General features: G+C 46.2%; 1 protein-coding gene and 1 long non-coding RNA gene across 2 annotated transcripts in view; one reads left to right on the plus strand and one right to left on the minus strand.

The window, feature by feature from the left end:
• FBXO32 (F-box protein 32) overlaps positions 1-23,287 on the minus strand; it is a 34,843-nt gene extending 11,556 nt beyond the window's left edge. The window contains exons 1-6 of the mRNA XM_001497735.6: positions 22,980-23,287; positions 16,726-16,838; positions 15,839-15,888; positions 14,566-14,658; positions 2,171-2,264; positions 1,147-1,331 (exon numbers count right to left, since the gene is read on the minus strand). Of these exons, the coding sequence (XP_001497785.1) occupies positions 1,147-1,331; positions 2,171-2,264; positions 14,566-14,658; positions 15,839-15,888; positions 16,726-16,838; positions 22,980-23,095 (651 nt within the window). The 5' untranslated portion in view covers positions 23,096-23,287. The remainder of the gene's footprint in view (positions 1-1,146; positions 1,332-2,170; positions 2,265-14,565; positions 14,659-15,838; positions 15,889-16,725; positions 16,839-22,979) is intronic.
• LOC138915448 (uncharacterized) lies at positions 4,633-16,021 on the plus strand. Its single transcript, XR_011421392.1, has 4 exons — positions 4,633-4,941; positions 7,565-7,693; positions 10,545-14,753; positions 15,673-16,021. It is a non-coding gene; the product is annotated as an uncharacterized lncRNA (long non-coding RNA).
• Positions 23,288-25,391: the final 2,104 nt, after the last annotated feature.

The following is a 25,391-nucleotide window of genomic DNA, read 5'->3' on the forward strand; positions in this document are numbered from 1 at the left end:
ACTTGAGAGAGAGGAATGGGGTGAATTATTAGAATAAAATAGGTAAATGTTCATAATACACTCTTTTGAAATAATCAAATAATTGAGATAGCTTTTGAAAGATTAGCTGGGCTTACGCTCTACTCCTTGTGTGTGGGGGTTGTAGAATAAGTGATTCTAAGGAAGTCACATAACTCTGAGGCGTCTAATCATTCCCTTTGTTTCAGAGTTGAAGACACTAAGGCACAGAGAGGTTATTAAGGGTAAAGTCGAGGACACTGCATTTTGAAAACTGCACATAGTAAAATGATATTTAAAAGAGGTCAAAGAAGTTTTCTCATGTTACTGTCTTGAGAGATGGGGCAGACCCAACCTTTTATCAGCTTGGGTCCTGGAACCACTTAGAACAGCCGTGGACACGGATGTTGATAAGCAAGCCAAGTGCGACCTGAGCTGCCTAAGTGTGTCTGTCCATTAGTGAGCCTTGAGAGATGACACCAGTGTCTTTCTCACATTTTCGGTGTGCCTTGTCCTCCTGCTCACTAGTAAGAGGACAAGAGCTGAGGGCCAAGCTATGTTTTAAAAGCCAGAAGAAACTACTGATAGTCGTTTAGCTGGTGATATAGGGCTTTTTTTGGTTTTTTGCTCATCTCTTTTCCTACATGTATGCTCACCGTCTTTAATCAAAGGCTTCCTTATAACTATTAATAATTAGAACCAGAATTTTAAAACGTTGGTACCAGTTCTCCAGGCCACTGCCATCACAGCTCTATTGTATTCAAGGCAGCCTCCTAAAGCTGTAAACAACATGTTTTTTAAGAGGAAATGGGCAAACAGGAGAGATCCCCAAATCTCGGTGAAGATTTCAGGGGTATAACCGACATCTCCCCAACAGTCAAGTTTCTAGTTTTCCCCATGATGTTTCAATTGGCTGTCGTCTTTCACAAACTTTGATCCTGTTTCGCCCAACTCTTCTTCCTACCCTCGCTTTATCAGGATGCCCTCCGGTCCACTGTCAGCACCCAGTATAAAGCGTCAGATCAGAAGAGTCCAGACTCTTCCAACCCCAGAGCGGGATTCAAACTCCTGGCGAGACTGCCCAGCATCTCAGCGGAGGAACTGACCGAAACCTCTCCTGCTAGGGGGAAGCTGGGCATTCCCGCTTACCCTGGTGATTTGGATGTTGTTCAGCTGCTGCTGCCAGTGTAGAATCGTCTCCATCCGATACACCCACATGTTAATGTTCCCGACCAGCACAGACTTGCCGACTCTCTGCACCAGTGTGCACAAGGAAGTGTAGAGGGTCTGGAGCAGCTCTCTTATTAGTCTAATGTTTTGCTGGTCTTCAAGGACTTGAGTGGAGAAGGAAAAAGTAATAATAGTTATGACACTAGAACACTCTATATTTCATAAGTGGGTCTTTCTTTTCTGTTCTGCTCGTGTTACCTGGGTATCCCCTCGGGAGCTATGGTTTTCTTTCTCACTGGTGTTTATTCTATACTTGGCCAAGCTTCTGCACTCGAAGTTGCTGGCTAGGGTTTCTGTTATCTAGGTCCCTCTTTGTTCTCTTCTCCCTAGTTTTCCACAAAGACTCTTTCTCTTTTCATTGTTCCTCCAGCACCAATGGCTCATCTGATCTGAGGAGCGGTTTCTTTTGCCCAGCAGTGACAATCCTTTTAGGTGGTCAGTGGTAAGAGCATGGATCCGGGGGTCAGGAGCTTGGGTTCTAACTGTCTGGCTGACTCTTTGTGTGATTAGGGACAAATCACTCTTTCTCATAGGCCTCAGTTTCCCCATCTATACAATAAGTCAGTTGAGCCAGAGTTCCTTCTGGCTCAAAGAGTCCATGAATCTATTCTGCCTTGTACTCAGCTTCATTTTCTAGGAATGTGGAATCCAGAAGCTTGTCAGCCAAGGTTGGAACATGTGTCCACACTGGGAAGCCTGAGGGGCTTATGGCAGGGCAAATGGATGATTGCAATAAAAGGACAGGAAGGTGACGGTCTCACCCTTTGTCGTGAGCATGAGCTGCGCTTTTATCTGAACTGGAATCGGCACCCATAAAGTGGGAGTTATTCATTTCCATCCACTTACATTCCCTTAAATCTAATGACATGTCCACGCCCCTGGCAAATCCACCTGCCCCTCCCTCTGCCTATCAAACGGGGTGAGAGAGTGGGGGAGAGCTCACCTTTCAGTACCACTTTTTCCAAAATGTTCATGAAGTTCTTTTGGGCGATGCCACTCAGGGATGTGAGCTGGGACTTTGCTATCAGTTCCAACAGCTGTGGATAAAAATAGAAGTTGCCAGGCTTAGAATACAGAGATCTTTTTCCCTCTAATCTTCACTTTTGAGTCACATGACACGTAGATACAGACTGAAGGGGAGAGATAAATGGCAGGTAGGGCCACAATGCAATAAAAAGCAGATGCTCAAATTGAAAGACAAATGGGGGTAATTCAAAACCCAGGAAGCAGGCTGAATATAATTGCTTTTTTCTTTTAAATATAAAGAGTTTGTCTTCAGCCAGGGCTAATTCAAGCTAATCGTTCATCCTGCTTCAGCAGGGGAAGCTGACGTACACTGAAGGGAACAAAACCTCCTGTGACCTGCGAATGTTTGAGTCCTACATAATCACTCCCAGTGGGAATTTTTCTCCCCCCACTTGAACTTCTTCCCCACTGGCACCAGCTGCTCTCAAGGCACCTAAAAGCTCATGGTGAGCAATGATGTGCACCTTCAAAGGAAGTGGCAATTCTTATTCACGTATCTCCTGCTCATGTAGCGTTCCGTAAAAATGTCTATTAATTAGAATCTGTTGTTGCACTTAACTTTCTGTAGAAAGAGGCCAAACACAGGAAGAGAGAGAAATTCAGGGATGTAAGGTATAGATACATATTTCTACTTAGAGGCGAGGATCCTCGTCGCTCTCAGCCTTATGGTTCAGATCTCGGTTTGACTACTTATTAGCTCTGTGGTTATAGGCAGCTTACTAAATTTCTGGGTGTCCCAGTTTCTTCATCTGTACTAATAATACTTAGAGCCAACGAGATTGTTGAGAGCTTTCAATGAGGGAATGCACATAAAGCCCCCAGCACAATGCCTGGCAGAAATCAGGTGGAAAATAAAGGTTGGTTTGTTTGTTGAAGGAGTATGTGCCATTCCCACCTCTCCCATAATGGCCAAACAAGAAGAAATAAAGAAAATAACTTAAGTTGGTGCATCCTTAGCCCAATCTTTCTTCCCTTCAGTAGCAAAATTATTCACAGATGTGGCAAGATTACAAAAACAAATCAAAGATTTTGTTGTTGAACAATGAACCATTGGACTGCAAGGGGGTCTTAGAGATCACATAGCGCAACCCACTTAACAGATGAGCAAAGTGAGGCTCAAGAGACTCAACTGTTATCAATTACTCCACAAGCAGTGCGGGAGCTCAGCAGAGTCCTTCTTAACACACTTCATGCTTTCACAGAGTTATCAAACAAAAAGGTGGCTATCAAGTGAAAATAATTAATTTCAGCAGAACTCACCAGGCTCCCAAGTAAAACTAACTAGGCTTAGACTTAGTACCATAAACTAGACTTGAGAACCAAGGCCATTCCTTTATGTTGAAGCTTGAGTCTCTGCTCCTGGGAAGCTGACCAAGAAAGTTTCATGTCCTGGCCAGGCCCCGGCCCAACTTTACTTCAGGTCAATAAACACGGAGGGTGACACTGTGCTGGGTGCTGGGATCAAGGCTGAAGGAACTAGCAAAGTGACATTCTAAAAACTGGGCTGCAAAGAACTGAAACTTTTGGATCAAAGCCCCAGGCAATTCAAAGAACCTCGGCTTCCAAGGCATTTGTTTAAAAATTTTGTCCCCATGGAGCCCCTTAGGAGCCTGTCAAACCAGGTACAGACTTTTAATTTCCTGAACATAATTTTACTTTAGGTTAAAAAAAAAAAACCAAAAAAACACACACCAAAAACCTTTCTCTGCCTGGCTTATGTATCTCTTTCCCATGCGTGGAGAGATGCTGTCATCTGACTGGGAGAAGGCAGCGAGCAAACGCTGAGGCCAGTTTGTTAAGATTAGTACTGGTGACCTGAGGTTGGATCAGGAGCTGACCAAGCGCCCACAAAGACAGGCAAGAAATCAAAACATCAGTTGAGGCCACGTCCATGGGTAGTGACCACGCTGGATGCCCTCTGCCTGTCCCTTCAGCTCTATCACCAACCAGCACGTGACAGTCAAGAGAGGAGTGAAAAATGGCACGAGGGGTCTGGCCCAACCTTTCATTTATCCCCCTGCCCAACAACAAGATTCAGAAGGCTATGCCATGGCCTATTAATACCCTGAGCCTCACATGACCAGCCCAAACCACGATGAAGAAAACAAAAGCCTTGAGTTGCTCTCAGAAGGGCAGTCTGTGTACTGTGACTCATCATGGGGTGGGAGGTGGGTCAAGGGGGTGGGAGGAGGGCGGGCAGAGCTCTGCCTGAAACCCATCCAAACCCCAGATTCCATGTGACTACCTCTCATGAGGGCGTCAGTTTTATTCTCGTCTAAAAATGCACCAATCACAAGGGCAAGAAAACTCTCAAGGCTATGACTATGCATTTGAGGGGAAACAAAAAGTCCTTTGGTCTGACTGAGACGATCTCTGACTAAGGAGAAGAAATATAGCAGCAAAACTGTGTCAACTGACAGCAGAATGACATGTCAGCTCCCCTGGGTTTAACCCTATCTCCAGAGAAAGTGCCTCTTTGCACTGCCAGGCAGCTGTGGGGTCAGGAGAAAGAAGGCTGGAATAGGAGGAGACCTGGGTTCTCTAGCTGGGTGACCTTTACAACTGCCATTCATTTAGCAAGTATTTTCTGAGTGTCCACGCTGCCCTGGCCTTGTGGTAGGTGACGCGAATGTGACGATAAAGACACATGATCCCCAGACTCATGGAGGTTACTGTCTAGTCTATGGGGTAAGTCATTTAACCTAACTCCAGTTTCTTCATTTCTAAAATGGAAATATAAAGAGACTCCCTACTTCACAGGGTCATTATGAGACTTAAATGAGATATGTAAAAACTTACTGTAAATACCAAATACAAGACATTATGATTATATGGTATTATTACCTCCCTTTCCAAACCCCAATCCTTTAGTGAAGTTTAAAGCTGATATCAAGGGTTAACCTTTCTGTAAAACTTCTTCTGTCAAGGACCAGATAGTAAATATTTTCTCTTTGTGGGTCATATGGTCTCTGTTGCAACTACTCAACCCAGCAGCTGTAGTATAAAAGCAGCTGTGGACAATATGTAAATGAACAGGTGTGGATGTGTTCCAATAAAACTTTATTTACAAAAACAGGTCGGGGGCCAGACTTGGCCCTTGGGCATAGTTTGCCAACTTCGGCGATACATACATAGCAGAGTTCAAGAGTGAGGGCTTCAAGGCCAAACTGCCTGCCTCAGTTTCCCCATCTGTAAAATATGCATAATAATGGTACCTACTTCAGAGCTGCTGTGAAGATTAAACGTGTTCATACAGCACTCATAACAGCATCTGATACTAAGAATATACTCAATAAATTATTATCATTAGTTTTTATCACAATACAGAGACTACTACTAGATAAAATTACTGCCAAGGAGGCCATAGTGAATTTGTAGGGTAATGGTAAAATAGGTAGGTTAAAATTAGCTGGTTTAAAGACTTTTAGAATCCCTATATTTCAATTTTATGTATTGTCAACCAAATGCTTAAATGCTTTCAAATTTTAATATTCCTTTCTGTCATTTTTATGATGTTTGTGATACATTTAATAGCTCCCGATCTGTTGATAAAAGTTAATGTTGATACATTTTATGACTTCCATAGTTGCACCTTCCGTGAAATATTTTGTTAACAATAATGGGTGTTTACGACATGACGGCAACTGTGCTAAGCATGTTACATGTGTGATCTTGTTTATCCTTCAGTGGCAACCCAATGAGGTGGGTTCTCCGTTTAACAAAAGAGGAGACTGTGGCTCAGAGAAGTTAAGTAACTCAGCTAAAACACAACAGCAGGAGTCAGTGGTGGAGCCAGGACTCGAGCCTAGATATGTCTAACAGAGAACATGCATTTTGATAGCTTGAGGACTTCAGTTGGTCAAAGCCAATCAAATTTGCATCTAGGGCCAAACTTTACACTAAAAATAGCAATATCATGTAGTGTTACATTCCGGGAAGTAGAGCCTGGAAATTCTATATCAATATTACATTGTGACTTGTAATCAGCTTTTAACATTAAGAGAGAAATAATACCTAGAAAGTGTTAATAACATGTTCAGGGTGAGGCAACTGCTTTGGGTAAACCATTTAGGTCTACTTTCCACATCAGCCTAACTCTACAGGTCCAGAACCAGCAGGTAGCCTTGTGTAGAAATCGTGGTACAGAGGACAGAATTTATTAATTTTACTTGTGTGTTAAGAGAGCACTGCGCCTCGGGGAGGAGGACGGTATCTAGCAATTTATTTAGTAAGATGACTTAGCCAATTGGATTCTTTGCCCCTAGCCACAAGAGGAAAAGGAGAAAATGTCTTGTTTGGAAATGGCTATTTGTTTTGTTCTGGGCAAATTTTAGCCCAGGTGCCAGTAATTTGTGGCTTAAGGAGAGGCAGGAGGGTGAGGGAGGAGGGTTCTCGATCCTCCTGAATTCCATGGTAGCATTACCGTGGGCAGGCTGGGTATCCGGCATGACCTGCAGTGACTAGTTTTGCAGTCACAGGAATGGTCCTGGGTTACCCGAGAAAGGGATGGTGGTCACCATCTGCCGAAGCCACATCCTGCCCCTCAGCTTTGGCTCATGCTGGTTTTGGACATGATGAGTAGGAGAAAAATCTAGTTGCAAGCAGTATCGTATAGCAAATCTCAGAGCGAATATCAACCACAGTTTGAAGTGGTGTGTGGAAGATGAATGGGCAGGCGGGAGACTTCCCTCCCATCTCACTTTACCCGCAAAAAAAGCACGACTCTTCTCTTCTCTTCCCTTCAGTTCATCATAGCATTCATAACTTTTAAAAACACATCCGCTCACATCACTTCCCTGCTTGAAACCCTCAAATGGCCTCCCTTTGCACTTAGAAAAACATCCACAACTCCTTGCCATGACTGGTCCTTACTTCTTCTCCAGCCTCATTTTGTACAGTGCTTCCCCAACTCATTCTGCTCTGGCCACAAAGCACGCCTTTGGTTCCCTGCACAGGCTCAGCTCATCCGCCTCTCCTGCCCTTTGCCCTTGCCACGTTTTTCACATGCTGGCTCCATCCCATCCCTCAGGTCTCAGTTCAAATGTCACCTACTCAGAGCTCAGAGAGACCTTCCCATCCATCCTAGATGAAAACCTCCCGGTCGCCGTCTTTCTCTTACTATGGTCTCATTGTTCTTCATTGTTGCATTTATACCAATCTGCAATGATCTTGTTTAGTTACTTGCTGATTGTCTAATTGGAAATGAACCTCTTAGGACAGCAGGGGTTGTTTTGTTTACCACTCTACCCCAGCCTGGCATGTGGTAGGCACTCAATATTTATCGGTTTTTTTAAATACATCTGTCTTTTAGAATCAAGCAGTGTTATAGCTGAAGGCACCTGGGAGACAGTTTACCCAAATTCCTTCTGCTACAGTTGCGGAGGCTCATGATGGACAAGTGACACAATCAAGGTCAACGGTAGATGGTCTGGACTGTTAGGTTGGTATTGATATAGAGTCTGGTCCCAGACTGATGCCCCAGGGGTAAATTACTTATAATGCAAACATATCACAAACACCTTCCAGGAGGGCAGCAGCCGAGATCCAGAGGGACACTACACAACTGGGCCTTCAGGAGCATCAACAAAACAGCAGCTGCCCTGCCTGTTAGTTGAGACAAAACCACACTGAGGTTAATCATGAGGCAGTTGCCCAAGCATACTGTATCTTGCATAGGATGCTAACATAATTTATCCCTGACTTCCTCCATCTTCTATGACAGTGGGCTCTGCAGTTTGAATTATATGTTGGATTGGAAAACAGGCCACAGGATTACGAAAGGTAGGAATGGAGCCTCAAGAAGCTTCAAGAAGCCCCCTGCCATTTCTCACTTGCTCAAGACCCAAGCTAGGTGCCCATAAGAAGATTAGGTCTCTTGCAATAGCCTGTTGGTTACATCAGGCGGTGCCTCTCCAGCACCGAGTGCTGAGTACTTCCAAGACCCTTATTTATTCAATGGATAACACAGATTAAAAACCTGGAAAGTTTTGTCCTGACTTTGAGCTTGAACACTGACAGGTTCGAAGAGGGAAAATTAATAATCTTCAGGCATGTCAAGATTGGGTAAATATTATTTGCAAGTGAAACATCTCTCTAACTGAAGGCGTTAAAGTCCTAAGAAGGAGGGCCAAGTTTACACAAATTAATTGTATTCTCAGCCCAGAGAAACTCGCCTGTCTTCCATCCATCCCAGATATTTTTGAACTTGCAATGGTGCCCTGCTCCTTGTTGCACCAACCTGTTTGACCCAATGATCCTGCTTAAACTGGGTTCCAGCACTCCTCATCTCTACCCTATGATTCCATGAGGTTGGATGTCAATTGCCCTTGGCCCCTCACCCACCATCACTCCCCTTCACTTCCGTTCTTTCCCATCTCCAGGTTTCTACTCACGCCATTTGTCTCTGCATTGCCTTCCACCTGCCTCTCTATCTTGTCAAATCCTGGCTTCTTTCAAGGAAGGAGAATTGCAGGTTCTACCTCTTCCAAGAAGCTGCCTCCAGCGCTCCTTCCTCCATCCTCCTGGACAGGACCAAACTGTTTGCCACTTCAGTAGTGGTACCTTGTCCCCCAAAGTAGCCCAGAAGCTCATGACCAGCAGGGGCCAGGTCTTACGCGATTCTCAAGTAGCTATGGCAACGCTGCGTATATGATATGCACCGGTTTAGAGATTTGCAAGCATTCACCTGAAGAATTTGTGATGTATGGGGACCCAGCAGAGGATGCTGTCAACTCCTTGCCACTGGAGAGCTCCTCCTTTGGTGGAATCGAGGGGTCTTCAGAGCCTAGCTCACAAATACTTAAAATAAACCTCTGTGTGACCCTCAACCAGAGCAACTCAGAGGACACTGTCAAATGCTCTCGGGAACATCCCTCCTCAGAGGGGACAAAAGTCTGCAGAATTGGCACTGAAAACTCAGCTCACCTGTCCACTTTAGCATATCCCCCTGCATAATAAGCACCTGACTTAGTCTAGGTAGAATTTTAGTATAAAATATATTTCTGGGCCCACAGTGGGATATGTTTAGATTCTGAGTCCTCAAGAAAAAATTTATACAAAATGGGCACACCTTTGATCCCATAGTCTCTAAAGTGGGATGGGAAAGAAAATCAGGTAGAAAAGTCATAAAACATCAATTTCTATATTTTGTTTCATCTTTAAATTCTACTTTTGTGTGTTTCCTAACGCCTAAAGATGATGATAGTAACAGCAACCAATGATACCCACTGAGGGCTCACCAAGTACCAGGCACTGTTTGAAAGCATTTCATCTGTTTAAATTCAGTTTAATTCTCTCAGCAACACCATGGGGTAGACACCATTATTAGTACTTTTTATAGGTATATGATTTACAAATGAATTTATGAATATACATGAATCAAAAGGATAGGCTTATTTATTTACTGTTAGGAGTTCAAGGTCAAAACCACCACTGTTCCGGTACCTCAGCCATCCCTGTTTCTTCAGGCGCCCCCACTTCTGTGGGAACCCTCCTACTTCTGCAAGCACCTCATTACTTCTGTGGTTATGCTGGCAGCTCCTCACTTCTGCGTGTGCTTCCCCACTTCTGTGGTCACACCCTCACTCTGTGAGTGTCCCCCACCTCTGTGGGCACCCACAGCAGGCAGCATCTGCTTGTCTGAACGCTTATTGTGACTGAGCAGACAGGAAGTCCAAGAGACGCAGACTTTCTCCTGTAAAACCTCTAGCAGCCTAATCAGCATTTGCTGAAGGACCCACCCTGTGCCCTGGCTGTTAATGTCCCGCAGTGGATTCTCACAATTCCCAACCATTTCTGCGGGTCATATTCAAATGGGCTCTCTTCTGACTGTTGCTCTTGGGGTGGCTGGCCTCCTTCCCTCCATCCCAGCTTCTCAGTCCCAATGGAAAAAGATCCCACCAGTCTGAAGACCCAGGTGGCAGAGGCCGCCCTCCGTCAGAGGAAGGCCACAGCGTGTGCGCAGTGCCAAACTAATCCAAGGTCACTGCAGCAGAGGGACCCGGTGAGGAGGCCAGGCTGCTCATACACATCATGATCCACCAGGGGCTTGGCAACAGCACGCCCTTAATTTAAGGCATTGGGTTTGAATTTGAGTCACGGTGCCATGTTTCAGCCTGTCGTTTGCCAAACCGCCAGTCAACTTAAACTAAAACATGTTTTTGGAAAAGACTTTTGGGGGCGGTAGGAATGCATAACTTGCTGGAAACACTCAAATGGACTTAGGGTGGTGATGCAGAAGAAAATAACAATGTGCATTCATTTAGGTTGTGATGTTCTTCTTTCCTGCACAGAGAGTTGGGTTGTGAGCTTTCATTCGTCCTTCCTGAACCACTAGCACATAACGGCTCAGTTCATTCCAGTCAGGACACTGGTACTCAAGGTTCTCCAGCACCTTCCTGGTCTGAAGATGGCACCTACAGTTACCAAGTATTTGGCCACATTCTCATCCCATGGAGAGAGCTGGGAGGACCAGATCAAAGGTCATCTTGGCATTAAAGCTCTCTTCTGTGCACGTGCCTCAGTGTGTCTTGTTCAAGAACTCAGTATGCAAAATACAACATCTGGGCTCCCATGTAGTCTCTGAGATAGTTCGCAAACCTGAAAACACACTAGGATCACCTGGTGGATAAATTTAAGTAGCAATATCTGGGCACCACCTTCAGCTAATTAAATCAGATGCTCTAGAGGTGGCCTTCTGTAGAAGAACACGCTTTGCAGGTGATTCTAACGTGCAGCCAGGGTGGAGAACCCCTGGGCCACAGCAGGCTCGACTCAGAGCGCTGTGAGTCGGTGTGTGGTCTCTGAAGCCCTCTCCTGGTTTTCTGGACACCCACTTTCTCCATCGGCCTCTCTGTGCCCTGGGTGAGTTAGTCAGCCCTCACCTCCTTGTGGTTACCAAGTTCCAGCCCCATCACCGGCTCAGCCTCTGGAGTCCTTGCCAGCTCCCCAAGGGAATTTCCAAAACGTGCTGGTCTTCAGGCATGGTGTAAACCAATTTTTTTAATGGCCTTTCAGAAATGGGTAAGTTTCTGCTTCTAAAGATCTTAAATCATTTTTTTTTTTTTGAGGAAGATTAGCCCTGAGCTAACATCCACTGCCAATCCTCCTTTTTTTTGCTGAGGAAGATTGGCGCTGAGCTAACAACAGCTGCCAATCCTCCTCTTTTTGCTGAGGAAGATTGGCCCTAACATCAGTGCCCATCTTCCTCTCTTTTGTATGTGGGATGCCACAGCATGGCTTGATGAGCAGTGTGTAGGTCTGCACTGGCATCTGAACTGGCGAACCTGGGACCACTGAAGCGGAGTGCACGAACTTAATGCTGCACCACCGGGCCAGCCCCTTAAAACCCAGTTACAATTGTATTGAAGCCATAGTGGGTGTGTAGAGAAGTGGGTAGAGGCAATGAGTATAACCTGAAACCAATTAAAATAAGGTACAAATCCTATATAAAAACCTCTCCAGAATTTGAATCAAAATTTGATTCCAAAATTCCACAGAATTTTCCAAAACTTCCACAAAATTTTTGTACTGATTGATAAAAAATTTTGAGATAGCAGTGTTGGCCATCTCTTTTATTCCCTCTGCAGGTCTCTTTTTCTAAAGATGACAGCCAGCATGAAGACAACACAGTTTTTAAAAACCTACGTTGGCTTTAAAGAGATTAAAAAATGTTTTTTAAAGTCCTCTGAAGTTGGTTCAGTTTCTTACTGGAACTAAGGAATCATTGTAATATTAAGAAACCATTGAGGGCCTGGCCTGGTGGCTCAGGGGTTAAGTGTGCATGCTCCTCTTTGGCGGCCTGGGGTTCGCCAGTTTGGATCCCGGGTGCGGACATGGCACTGCTTGGCACACCATGCTGTGGTAGGCGTCCCACATAGAAAGTAGAGGAAGATGGGCACGGATGTTAGCTCAGGGCCAGTCTTCCTCGGCAAAAAGAGGAGGATTGGCAGTGGATGTTAGCTCAGGGCTAATCTTCCTCAAAAAAAAAAAAAAAAGGAAAGAAAAAAAAAGAAACCATTGGGTCGCAGTAGTAGGATGGGGCTAACATATTGGCAAGCTACTCTGCAGAGTTGCTTTAAGGATAAGAAGACTATATGAGACGCGGATTGAGTTCCTCAGAAGAAAACCCTCAAAACGCGGTGCCTATCATTAAAATGTTTTAAGCTCTTTATAAAAATAACATATTATTTCTCAAATTACAGAGGACTCTAACAGTGAAGGGGAAAAAAAGATTGTTCTTTCCAAAACAGAAATATTTTTCCACTATTTCTGAACCTAACAACTTTAAAGCATTCAGTAGTTTCTCTAACTTAAAGATTCTTTCAGAGAAAGTGCTTGTGATCCATTTTAGAACGAGCTACTGTCCCTCACAAGTGCTCTGGGCTGAGTCTGAATCAGGTGCAGGATTCCTCAGGTCGTTATTTTTTTAAAGTCGAAAAACATTTTTTATCAACTCAATTGAAAAGACAATTTAGGAAGAATCAACCATAATTTTGGTAAGGAGGTAATAATGAATATTAGTAGCCGACTTTGAATAATACCTTCTGGTCTGCAGAGTATTTCCATACGTAACACATTCGTGAGTTTCGCAGCTACCCTGTGAAGTGGAGGTTATTCTAAGCTCTTCTGGCCGAAGAGGTAACCGAGTAGCAGGCTGAAACGGTGTGAGAGTGGAGCCGGGATCTGACCTCAGGCTATTTTCCTTTCAGTCCTCTGCTTACATAGAACTTACTGTAGCAGTTGGGAGTGTGGACTCCGAGACTGCCCAGGTCTCACATCCTGATTTCCTTGCTTCTGTAGCTTTGTGACCTTGGATGCGTCCTTTTACCTTGCTGTACTTTCATTTGTTTAAACAGAGATAATAAAAGTACCTACACTTCAGAGGGCTGTTGAAAGGATAAAAGGTGACAATGCATACAATTGCATGAAACAGATTTTCGCTATTATGATCCTTGTTCCTGTGCTTTAATTTATTTCTTGTGAAAGGAAAAACGGGTAAGGAAGTAGAACCATCAAAAAACGGACCATTTTGCTGATCACTTTGGAATCAAGACATCAGATCTGGGTGTCTTCCTTTAACACCTAGAAGATGGAAACTATTCATATTCTTAGCAACAAAGTTTCCAGATCTCCCTGGGCCTGTCTCCAACCAGCTAGGATTGGGTTGCAGGCCACAGTGACCTCCCAGAAGAGGCCGAGTCACACTGGGTGACATTTCATCAAGAAGCTCTCTTATTTTCCTCCCTTTTGGGATGAGGGTTCAGGAAGAGTGGACAGCTCTGCTCACGTGGTCATGAGCTCAGCTCAGAGCCTCTAACCTACCAGGAGGCCTGGGTTTTCATCAGGTCACTTGGGACGGCAGCCCTGCATCTGCCCAGATGACAGGTGAACAATCCAGGCCTCAAGGGGGCTTGAATGTCATCGCTCTGGCTGAGCCTTTGCGATCATCTGACTCAATGACACGGCACGGAGAAGCACAACCACCCAGGAAGAAGAAAATAAAAACCCAACCAGCCCACACCCACAGGAGGTAAATTCCCTCTGCTTCTGATCCTAAGACCAAGCAGCTGCTACCTCCCAGGCTGAACCGGTGACAAAAAGCACAAGGGAGCTCAGGGGGAAAAAGAACAACAACAAACCAATTAAAAAGAATCACTGACTTACAGGTCATGGTTTGACTTACTTGCTTTACTACCTTCATCATTAATATTTTGCCAAGGCTCATTAAAAAAAAATTTTTTCCCCCAACATCGGGTTTAAAATGGAAAACAACTGACCCACACAGGTGGTTTCAAGCTTTAGGTGAACTCGGGACTGAATATTGGTATCACATGGGGGTGGGGGTGGAAGGGAGTCACGGGAAAGGAGCCCCGAGGAGCTTCGAACTCATCCAGTTTTGTGGCCTAAACCAAGAATGCCTTGGGGTCACCTAGAGTCAATGAAAGCAGGACAAGGAGGAGGACAGTGAGGACAATCAGAGGTGCAGAAGGCTTTGCAACAAGCCAAGGTGCTTTGCAGCTTGCTTGCTGTGGGATTTTCTCTTGCTCATGTACTTCCAGAGCCCGCGCGGCCTGCAGTCTGTTCCCCTTTATGCACAGGGGCTGGGAGTGGCTCACTGAGGTCCCACAGCAGCCTCAAGGACATCCTGACAGGATAGCACAGGAGAATGTGAAGGACGTCAGGGGAGGGGGGTTTGAGGAGTCCATTTTCTGCTTTCCTCAAAAGTGTTTTTTTTTTTTTTTGAGGGAAACTACTTCAAGACAACCCCAAAAGACAATTCAACTTGAGAGTCTGGATAAGCTACAGACTTACCCGTACGACATAGTTAAATCTTCTGGAATCCAGAATGGCAGTGGAGAAGTCCAGCCTGTTGAAAGCTTCTCCCAGAGTGCAATATCCATGGCGCTGAACATGAGAACAGGGGGTGCAGAGGTCACTCTCCAGAACAATCCGCCTGGACTCTCCCGACAAGCCTGATGCCTGTCAAGCATGACCTATAGGTATTGCTTCTTTCCTGTGTCATAAGCTCTTTCTGGGAACCCCCTGGTGAGCCACAAGGATGGGTAGTGCGGCTGGCAGCAGCTTTAGTCAGTGACTCACCGTTTCTGGGACTTGTACCATGTGGGCCCTCTTCTCTGCACCCACTAGCATGGGAAAATTACAAGTAGCTGCTTATCGAGGAGAGGTTGGGAGCTGGCTATATGATGTGAGAGATGATGGCAGCTGGCACTCCTGGGAGGAGAATTAGACCTACTGTGTCAACTGTCTGCCACTGTCCTTCGCATCTCTAGTGCTTTTCTCACTGTGATCGTCAGAAGCGTTTTTAAGGCTTCATGAGGAAGAAGAGAAGTTTTGATCTTTAACCTATGACACACAAGGAACTGGGAGCAGAGGGCCCTGACTCATCGTCCCAGCTCTGCTCCGAGTGTCCGGGTGGTCTCGGGTGTATCACCGACCCTCTCAGGGCCTCAAATCACAGAGGGAACTAGATGTTCACCAAGGTCCCTGGCAGCAATTGAAATTCTATCATTTTATCCTACTGCCTGGCAGCCTAGCTATCTGAGCAAATGCTTGTGCAGAGAGAAAATACACATAAAAAGGTTTTATAACGTGCCATGCAGATGTAGTTATTACAATGTCTTGTCCACTCTACATCAACCTCAGTGCCTTGCACTGAGTGGGCATGAAAACTTCTGCTGTATTACTAACTAGCCCTTCCAGGGCTAAAACTTAACTGAGTTGAGGTCTGGAGAGATCTTAGAATAAGAGGGAGGCACTGTCCTGAGGGAAAGGCCAGGGCTTTATAATAATACATTTGAGATGCGTGTATGAATCTTTCTGAAGCACTTTTGCATACATTTTCTCCCTGAATGATTCGGGAGTCCACCTAGTGACTTTTGCTTCTCTCTCTCTCCGTAGCCCCAAACTCTTGATGGCTGGCTAAGTCATGGGCTGCTGGCCACCACCACCGCGCCCAAGAAGACGGTCATGATTTGAAGTTACACTGTTGCCCAATTTCCCCCCTCCCCTGTCAGAGGAGGCATTAAGCTAAGCAGACTCTTTAGCAAACAGATGGAGGCCTCACCTCTTTAGTACTTCCTTTGTGAACATAGATCCATTTTTCTTGGTGGAAATCTAGAGACCAAAACCAGAGAAACACAGCTTTAAAAGTTGTAGCATCCCAAGATTTTAAACTTGTTTCTTTTTCATCTCTTCCAAAGTGTAAAACGTTTTGATAAAAAATGCAAAGCCTTTATTGACAGTCTAAGAGGATGCAAGTGCCTGATTTCTGCTGCGTATAAATACTGGAGTTATAATTTACTTTGCCTGAAGCACTCCAAATCTTTGATAGATTTAGAACACCAAAGCTTTAAAATGAAAAAAAAATCAAATACTTGAAGCACAAGTTTGTTTTAAATGCCAACCCTACAACTTATACAAGGCCATAAAAAGTAGAAATAAAACAGATAACATGAGAAAACCATGTAGTAAGATGGATTAAACTAAAAATCTGTAATCCTTGCTTACTCATAGAACTTTATACCCTTACGTACAGCATCTAGAAATGTTAATAGTATTTATACAAGGAAAGAGGGAGAAAAAAATCTATTTTCAAAGCTTCAAAACACAGTTCAAAATAAAAGCACACACAGGAACTGATTCAGCTGACCATATCACCGTATAATAACTAAATTAACTATGTCAAATCTAAGTGACAAGCAGGGGAAAAAAAACACCCCAACTAGCAAGTGACTTATAAACAAGGCTATAAAGAACACATTAATCTCGCTCGTAAAATGCACAGCCAGGTTTCTGGGTATAAAGAGCCCAGGAACCTCTGTCAATGACACAGTAAACATTCAAGCCGATGACTAACATCCGAGGTGTGATTTTTTATTATTTTTTTTTCAAAGAACCAATCATAACGATCATCAAACAGCTTTCTTCTTAAATTTAAAACAAACGGCTTACACTGAGTTTTGGTTTTGCTATTCAGCATGTCCTTCTTTCTCTTCTTGGCTGCAACATCATAGTTCAGGCTGTTGAAAAGGTTCTCCTTATTGTATACTTCCTTGCTGCAGTAACTAGGGAGCACAGAAGACAAGAGGGATGAGCTGTAACAGCTATACTTTAGGATGAGCTGTTTCTATAAATAACTTATTGGGTTATAAAACACAAACCTACACGTTCCTCAAACAAAACAATAAAATAATCACTCAAAAGGAGCCTATACAGGCACAGACTTCCTTCTTGTAGGATGGAGCATTGTCACATCTCTGTGGAAGGCAGGGATGGGGGCTTCTCCTTTTGAATTCCCCAACAGTGCCTGTCACTGTATTGCACACACAGCCCTGCACTCTTTAAGAGTGATGCAGGGTACCACAATATTACTTTAAGCAAAAATGGTGACTGCAGGGGGAGGGAGAGGACAATTACTGTATCCGTGTAATACACAAGGCCTCCATTTTGCAAAAGCATCCACCCCAAGCTGCTTTTAAATAAACAGCTTTATGGACACATAATTCACATACCATATGATTCACCGAATTTAAGTGTACCCAAGCTTCTTTTAACTAGCATGCTCCTATCGTGTCTTTAAAACGTTTACAGAAATCTGACTTACAGACTCCATTTCTAGGAGATGGTTAGTGTATAGTGCTCGATGTTTAGATTTTGTGTAATTCTTGGACTAACACCAGGCATCATGCTGCGAGGTGAAGACCTTGGGCCCGAAATGAAACAAGCTGAATTCACAATTCATCAATTTACAAGGGCTGATAAGACAGAGCTGCCCCATCCATAGGTCACTGAAGGACTCGCAGGTTCACCCTGGGTCAGGTGCTTATTTCCTTCAGTAGGCTCAGCTGTCATTTGGGGGCTGACCGAGTTCTGTTCTATTATACAATGTAACTTCAGAGTAAGTCTCTGAAGAGTTTCTACAGAAGGGATGCAGGAGAAATATTGAGGTATAATGAGAACATAGGTTCCCTGCCCCCCCCCCCACCACATCCCCATGGGGTATGTATGCACAAGGCAGGATTTATAATGCCAGCTAGTAAAACATAAATTAGGGGACTTTTTCTTATACCACCAATATATTAGAGTCTTTTCATTTTCTGAGTTCCTCTGAATTTAAAATGTGATTCCATTTACATCTTTTTTGGACATACATCTGTTGGGTAAAATGAGGTATGCCTGCACTTCTCCATTCCATGGACACGATGTAAATGGTAAAAGAGAAAAGGGTCTGAAATAATTTCCAGTACCCCATGGCAACAATAGCCTCTCAAGTAGCACTTCAATAAGGACAATAAGTATCTTGCTAAATTGCTGACACATGACATCACCAACAGTCTACTCAGTGTTTCTGGACCCATTGGAATAAACTTGATGGATAATCAATCATTTGTTACTCTTCCCTTGCAAGGCCCTGCTTAATACCATTTATCGAGTTTCCTAATATCTTTAGCTTTCTCCTTTTCTTTCAGGAAAACAGGATATTTTTAGGTTTCAGAGAGATTACTGCAGAAATGTCCCCTCCTGGAGGTACTTTCTTAATCAAGTCAAAGGTGAATGTTTGGGGCCAGGTTTATGTCATGCATGAGTCTGTGTTTGTCTGCTTGCACAACAATAGAGGTATAACGCCACCACCCAGTCAGTTATCTGCTCCAAAGTCAGCAGGAAATGAGGGGCAGAGCCACAGGAGAGCAGAACGCGGAGTCCTTAAAGCTAATTTAAGAAACTGAAAAGTTGAGGAGAAAGAAAAAGATGGAAGGTCACTTGAGTGGTCCACAATGTACCAAAGCCGAGAACAGCTTTAGAAAGCAAAGTGAGGACATTTTGTGAGTAAAAATACCACACGAAGGCTTATTTTTAAAGAAAACACACACAGGCACCATCAACAAAAACCTACAGCCTAAATTCCACACATGAGGAACCATAAAATGAAGCTGTCTTATTCTCAATCACACATTTAAGGTTTTAGCAGAAAATTGTCAGCGCCTGGGCCATACATTCTGACCATTTCTTAGAAACTTTAAATATTTATATTTCACCTTATTCTTTTCTAATTGAAAACATGCCTCAAAGGAATTTGAGCACTTGCTTTCTTCACAGAAAGGACAATAACGTGCTTTAAGCCCAAATGACTCATTTCCAAAGCTAGTTTAAGAAGAATTTGACATAATTGATGATGCTCTCCCACTGTAGAATGTAGAAAAGCTTTAACCAAAGAGAAACCCTGCACTTTTCACTTGGTTATTAGGTTTTGGACTCTAGAAATAGGGCCTGGAAGGAAAGGCTATGGGGTTTATTTGTGTTGCCTCCGTATATGTTTTTTCTTAAGCAATAATACCTTCAGTTACAGGCTATTTTGAGAGTTCAATTATGTCCATTTCAAGGAAATGGAAAGCCAATGGAAAATTACAACTGAAATTTTTAACAAGAGAAGCCACCCTCATTTTGGAATCGTGACATCTAATTTTTTTTTTAAGTGATACCATTTAAAGAGGCTGCTTTCTTCATTAAATTCAGTAGTAGCCAGTAAATTCCTATTTTGTAGTCAGTTCTTACTAATCTTGATTTTTTTTTTTTGAGGAAGATTAGCCCTGAGCTAACATCTGCCACCAATCCTCGTCTTTTTTGCTGAGGAAGACTGGCCCTGTGCTAACATCCGTGCCCATCTTCTTCTACTTTATATGTGGTATGCCTGCCACAGCATGGCTTGACAAGCCGTACATAGGTCTGTACCCGGGATCCAAATTGGTGAATCCTGGTCCACCGAAGAGGAACGTGTGAACTTAACCACTGTGCCACTGGGCTGGCCCCTTACTAATCTTGATTTTTATAGGCACAGGCCTAGAATAAGAAAAAGACCTCTCCCAGCCCTGTACATATGATCATCACACACACACCAAGATACTTAAAGACAACTTTAGAAAAGGTGGAAAGATTTCAAAATACGACCATTTTGGCAGCAGAGCTAAAGGGAGGGAAGGAAAAAAACCGTAAAGTTCTATTTCTCATTTCATTTGCAGTAACAGGTGGTTTAAGAAAGCTGTGGCCTGCCCCAAAGGGCTTAGTTGTACATTAAGGCCAACAAGATTTCTATACTAATTTGCTCCAACACATACTCATAGTGTCAAACTCACGTGGCTAGGACTGGAATTGTTCTGGTAAAACAAACAGCCTAGTGTATAAAGCTCTTAGAACAGTGCCTTGCGCACAGTAAGCACTCATAAAATCTTAACTATTATTTTTATTTTCTTATGCACGACTCATCCAGGGCACCAAGGTGAACTTCCTGGTTCAGCCTTGGCTATATTGGAAAGCAACACTGGGGCCTTCAACTGCAGGACCCTAGGCTTGCAGAAGAAGGGCCGAGGCTCAGAGAGCTGAGGTCACTCATCGTAGGGTGGGCTGGGGCCGGAAGAGGGCTTGTGGGTGAGTAGGGCTGTGTGAGGTGCCTCAACCACACTTCCTCGAAGCATTCTTGGATCACCCCAATTCACATGGAGCTCTTTCCTTGAATTTTTAATCGGCCCCACCAAATTGAACACTTGCCATTCCTCTTTTCTATCTTACGTAGTTTCAACTTTCTAACAAGGGGCGCTGCTTTAAGCTTATCTGAAACCCTCCCATGATCTCAGTTTGGGACACTTAGCTGTAATGGGCTTTGTAACATTCTGCTGCTGGAAGAGGACAGGGGCCCTGAGCCACAGCGAGAATGGCCAGCAGAGTCCAGAGAAGGGGTGCTGTGTAGACAAGCCGGGGTCAACACTTAACACCACCGCCAGGTTGGGACACACCAGATGCCCCCTTCATGCCCAGCTCTTGTTCAGGCAGCCCACAGAATGGCACGCGGAGTTAGAGATGCATACCATGCCTCTTGGGCCTCTCCCTTACGTCCCGCCCCTTTTGCAAGGCCTGCCTTTTGTTTTCTCCTAACAGGAGAGACATTCAGCTTCACCTGTGTAGGCAGGCTGAGCGCTCAGCCCAAACCTGACATCACAGAGAAACATCACCAGACGGAAAACAGTAGGGATATTTGAGACTTCGAACTCAGGTCTCAGAAGGCTAACTGCTTTTAAAAAGTTGGCAGACTTCTCATGCTAAGTAGGGAAGGGATTGTTTACAATTGCTGGAGAAAAACAAACACTGCAAGCGAACAGCCAGCTGCTTTGCTAGGAGATACCAAAGGATTCCCGAACGCTGACTCACCAAACAGCCGCAGGTGGTCACTAGACTGATCACCGTTTGTGATAATGATGGGAGTGTGACAGCTCTAGCTCAGAAGGCATGAAATGGGGGGAAAGAAGGCTCAAGAAGGGGACCAAGGGGCAGGCAACCACCTCATCCCAACCTAGATTCAACTTTTGCTGTAAGTTAAAACCATCTTCAGTTCTCCCGGACTGTGGAGAGAGAGGCACCACTATTTACTTCTAAAGGGGACCGATACCAGCTTATCCCCCGGAGCAGGTACACTGTGAATATTGCCTCGGACCAGAGACGCTGTATTTTGAATCCTCTACTGCTGAACCCAATGGTCTGCTTGCCACTGAGGAGCATCCCACAGTTACATCTGGGTGAGCCACTGGGACACCGCTCAGCAGACCATTGCTGCACCTCCCGAGAAAGAACCTGAACTGTTAGAAATGAAGTACCAAAACATTATATCATCATTCCTCAGGAACAAGGAGGAAGCTTCTAGTCTAGGGAGAATAATTTAGGCATAACTGGTCACTTGAGTCCCTAAAAGATGAGTCTAGTGACAGTAGTTGGTCTTTTTATTTTTCTGTAAGTAAATTACCTGATAATAAACAGGATGTCTTTATAGTGTTTCCCAAACTCCCCAAGGACTGCCTTCAAGTAACTTTAACATAAAGGTCAATATATTCTTCTCTCTCCCGACAGACCCCCTAGATTAAATACTTTGCTTTTTTTTTTTTTCCATTGGAAGACAAAAGGAGTTTGATGCTTTACAAATCGCAAACAGATGGGGGGGGCGGCTCTGGAAGTCAAGCTGTCAAAATAACCATGTTTTCTTGATAGTTGTCTTAAAATTGAGTGCCAAGGGCTCAGCCAAACAACCACTGGTAAATCTCAGTAAGTGGGAACCTGGCCCGGTTACAAAACTCTCTATTAAAGTCAAATTAAGGGCTCGGGGCCCAGTGGTTTTAACCAAAGCCCACAGGAAAAGGCACCCAAGGGTGACCAGGCTGCACCCACTTTCGTTGCTCTCCTCACCGGGGCCAAATAGGCAGGGATCTGGAAAGTCAACTGTCGAGATCCAGGACTGACAGATTCCAGACCTCCGAACTTATTAGCTGGGGCTTCTGTGTTATTAATGAAATAGAGCACGAGGCTCAGCACACCTGTCATTTTCCACCAGGCTAACAAGAGCTCAGGTGGTACCTCGAGGCCAGCGGCTCACCCCAGCCAGGTGGGCTTTCTGCAGTTGATAGGCATCACTTGAAACAGGGGTGCACTCAGTATAGAAAGACAACTGCCCCAAAGGGCCACTGAGGAAACAGGTGCAAACGCTTCCTGCTCCCGCAAAGCAGGAGGCTTGTGGATTTCATCCCCCGCCCGCCTCCCCTCCCTCCTCCGCAGCTCTGCAGCCCCTAGACTTCACCGACGCTCCGCCAGCGCTGGTGCCCCAGCGACCATCTGGCCGCCCCTTCCTGGTTACTCATCCTCCCTGCCCACTCTGTGGTCGCCTGTGCGTGGGAAGGGTCTGGAGGTGCTCCGGCCGGGACCCGTGTCCAACCGCGTCACCCGATTTGTGCCCACAGCGCTTGGGCGCTCAGAGCCCCGCCACCCCGGCGGTGAAGGGCGCGCAGTCCACTTGCTCGCACCCCCTCACTTGCGAACCGTGCGACTCCGGTGCCCTTAAGACAGGGTCCCCTGAAATTGTATGCTTAAGTTTGAACGTTTGGGCACAAGATCTGCGTTTGTCGTCGGATTCTCAGAGAGACCCGAGGTTCTGTTAGGAGTCGTGCCCACTTGGAGACGCTGACCTTGAACAATAAGAGAAACGAAATTTCCCAGATTCCGTGCTCTGGCGACCTCTGCAGAAACCCGATCAACTTACCCCCATCCCCCTGGCCAGGGGCTGCCTCCTCACCCTGTTCCAGCCCTGCCTGCCCCCCATGCACCCGCCCCGCGCCCCCAAACCAGCCTGAGTCTGTTTGGCGTAGCTGGAAGTTGGTGGCGGACCCCCTCACCTGCTGAGGTCGCTCACGAAGCTGCCGCTCTTCTCATCCAGGAAGCGCTTCCAGCCATCGGCCGTTTTCACCCAGCTCTGCCCGGGGGACCGCCAGTCCTGCCCGAGGAATGGCATGGCACCGCGAGCGGACGCGACCGATTGATGGACTGGACCGGCCCGGCGGCCTCGGGGACGCGCCGCCCTAGGCGGATGCTCCCGATGCTGGGGCGGGCGAGGGGGCCGGCTGCGGGTTCGGGGGTGCGGAGCGGGGTACCTGCGCTCGCAGAGGGCGCTGGGGAGGGTCGCCCGGCGCGCGAGGACGGCTGGAGCGCTGCGCCGCGGTCCGGGCTGCAGTATTTATCCCGGGCCGCTGGCCGCGGCTCTTTGTTGCCGGAAGAACCTCCTGCTCTTAGCCCGCCCCCCCGGCCGGAGGCCACGTGGCTTTGTTTATGGGCCCGGCCTGGTTTCCGAGGCGCCCGCGCTCCCGCTCCTCTCGCTGTTGCACAACCGCGCGCCGGGGGAAACCTGAAGCCGCGCTGCGGACCGGAGCTCCCGCGGCCCCTTAGCCCGGTCCCTCTGCGTGCCCTCCCCGTCCCCGGGGCGCAGCTGCCGCCGCGGGGACAACCAGGCCCGGCGCTCGCGAAGCCGCGCCCCGTCCTCCTGCAACTCCCGGGCTGGCGAGGTGCAGGGAGGAGGAGGCCCGAGCGGCGTCTGGGTCACTGCGGGCCGGGGGTGGGGAGGAGGGACAGCCCCCCTCATCCACCATCGAGCCCCGCAGGCAGAGCAGCCCCCGGGAGTGGGAGCGGGGGCCGGGCACAGCGCGGCCCGGAGCAGGGTACCGCGCGCAGCCCCGTGACCTCTCACTGCCTACACCCCGCTGTAGGGCGGAGTTAGGGAACCCCGCGAGGCCGGGGTGGGGAGGAGGGACAGACCCCGGTCCCCTGCCCCTAAACTGTTAACGAGACCGCTGTCAGGCCTGTGTCCCTGGGAGGCGAAGGAAGAAAAAGGAGGCCGGGAGGCATCTGGTCCCCGCTGGGTGAGAGTGGAGAGCAACGATAGCCTCCTCCCTCCCCCTCCCCAGCACCCTAAGCGAGCAGCGCAGTGGTCCGCGGTTCTGGTCTGGCACAGCGCCGCCAGGGGGCCGTTAGGGATGTCCTAGCCCCTCTCACTGTCTCACCATCCGCACCTCGATCTGGGGTGTGGGGGGCTGGGTTTTGGTTTTGAGGCACCGCTGTACCCTTCTTCCCTTCGCGCTGTTCGGCATCCTCTGGGCTATTAAGTCAGGCTATCAGGCCAGTTTTGTTTTAGTTTCGGTGAGCATTAAGGGAGAGAGGGCTAGAATGTCCCTCTGCCCGCCTGATGGGGACTAAAGGCGGGAGGTGAATGCCCACCGTGCGCAGACATGCCCCAGCGCCCGAGCCTGAGGCCCTCACACTTTAGTTTATTAATCTGATCCTCATAACCGCGGGCGGGCGGCCAGCGGGGAGCTATCTATGGCTTTCCAGACAAGGGCATTGAGGGCCCCGGAGAAGGGTTAAGCCAGTGACTTACCCTGGGTCACAAGGCTAGTTTCTTCACAACTCTTAGTACAATCTGAAATAACCTGGTTTGCTTTTACTTTTTTTTTTTTTTTTGGCAACAATCTATCCCTCTCTGTAGAATTTAAACTCCATCATGAGAGCTGGTCCCTCTTGTTCCAGGGGCGTCCCAGCACCTTGCCAGGCCGGGAGGGCACCTTCAATAACTATTTGTTTTATGAAGACGTGCACCAATGTGGGAGACTGCTGGCCTCAGGGTAGCTTCTTGCCCTCATGACTTCTAGTTGTCATGATTCACAGTCTGATCCATTTGACCATTACATTGCACAGAGCAGTTACAGCAGAGTAAAAATTCCATGCTCAAGAATTAGCCTCAAATTTGATTTGTCCATATTTCTTCCTCTGCAGCCATCAATAGCTTCCGTTCCACGGACTCTCTGGAATCTTTAAGGCTCAGAGTAGGCAGAGGGTACATGTTGGAGGAGGAAGGAGATGTTTTTAATAAATTCTGTTTTCAAGTAGCCAGAGTTTTCTGATTCAGGGTTCCCACCATAAATAATTTATTAGTGTAGGAATAGTAAAAATCACTTGTAAAAACACTACAGAAGGTCCTAAACAAATGACAAACAATATGGTCATGCTAACAGATGAGACAATATTGCGCCTGGCCTTTGTAGGAGAGAATTGATATCTGCAAGGAGCATAATTAAGAGCTGAGATTATTAAAGATGCATGCTAGTTGTGTGTCAGTAAGCTACATCTCTGTAAAACCCACAGAAGACAGAAGATTTGAGTTCTAATTCTGCTAGAGCAACGTGCCTCCTGTCCGAGCTGGGTGAATGACTTAAATTCTGGAGACTCAATTTTCTCAGCTGTCAAGCAAAAATAGAGCC

This window comes from Equus caballus, chromosome 9 (assembly GCF_041296265.1).
Source record: "Equus caballus isolate H_3958 breed thoroughbred chromosome 9, TB-T2T, whole genome shotgun sequence".
Classification (NCBI taxonomy): domain Eukaryota; kingdom Metazoa; phylum Chordata; class Mammalia; order Perissodactyla; family Equidae; genus Equus; species Equus caballus.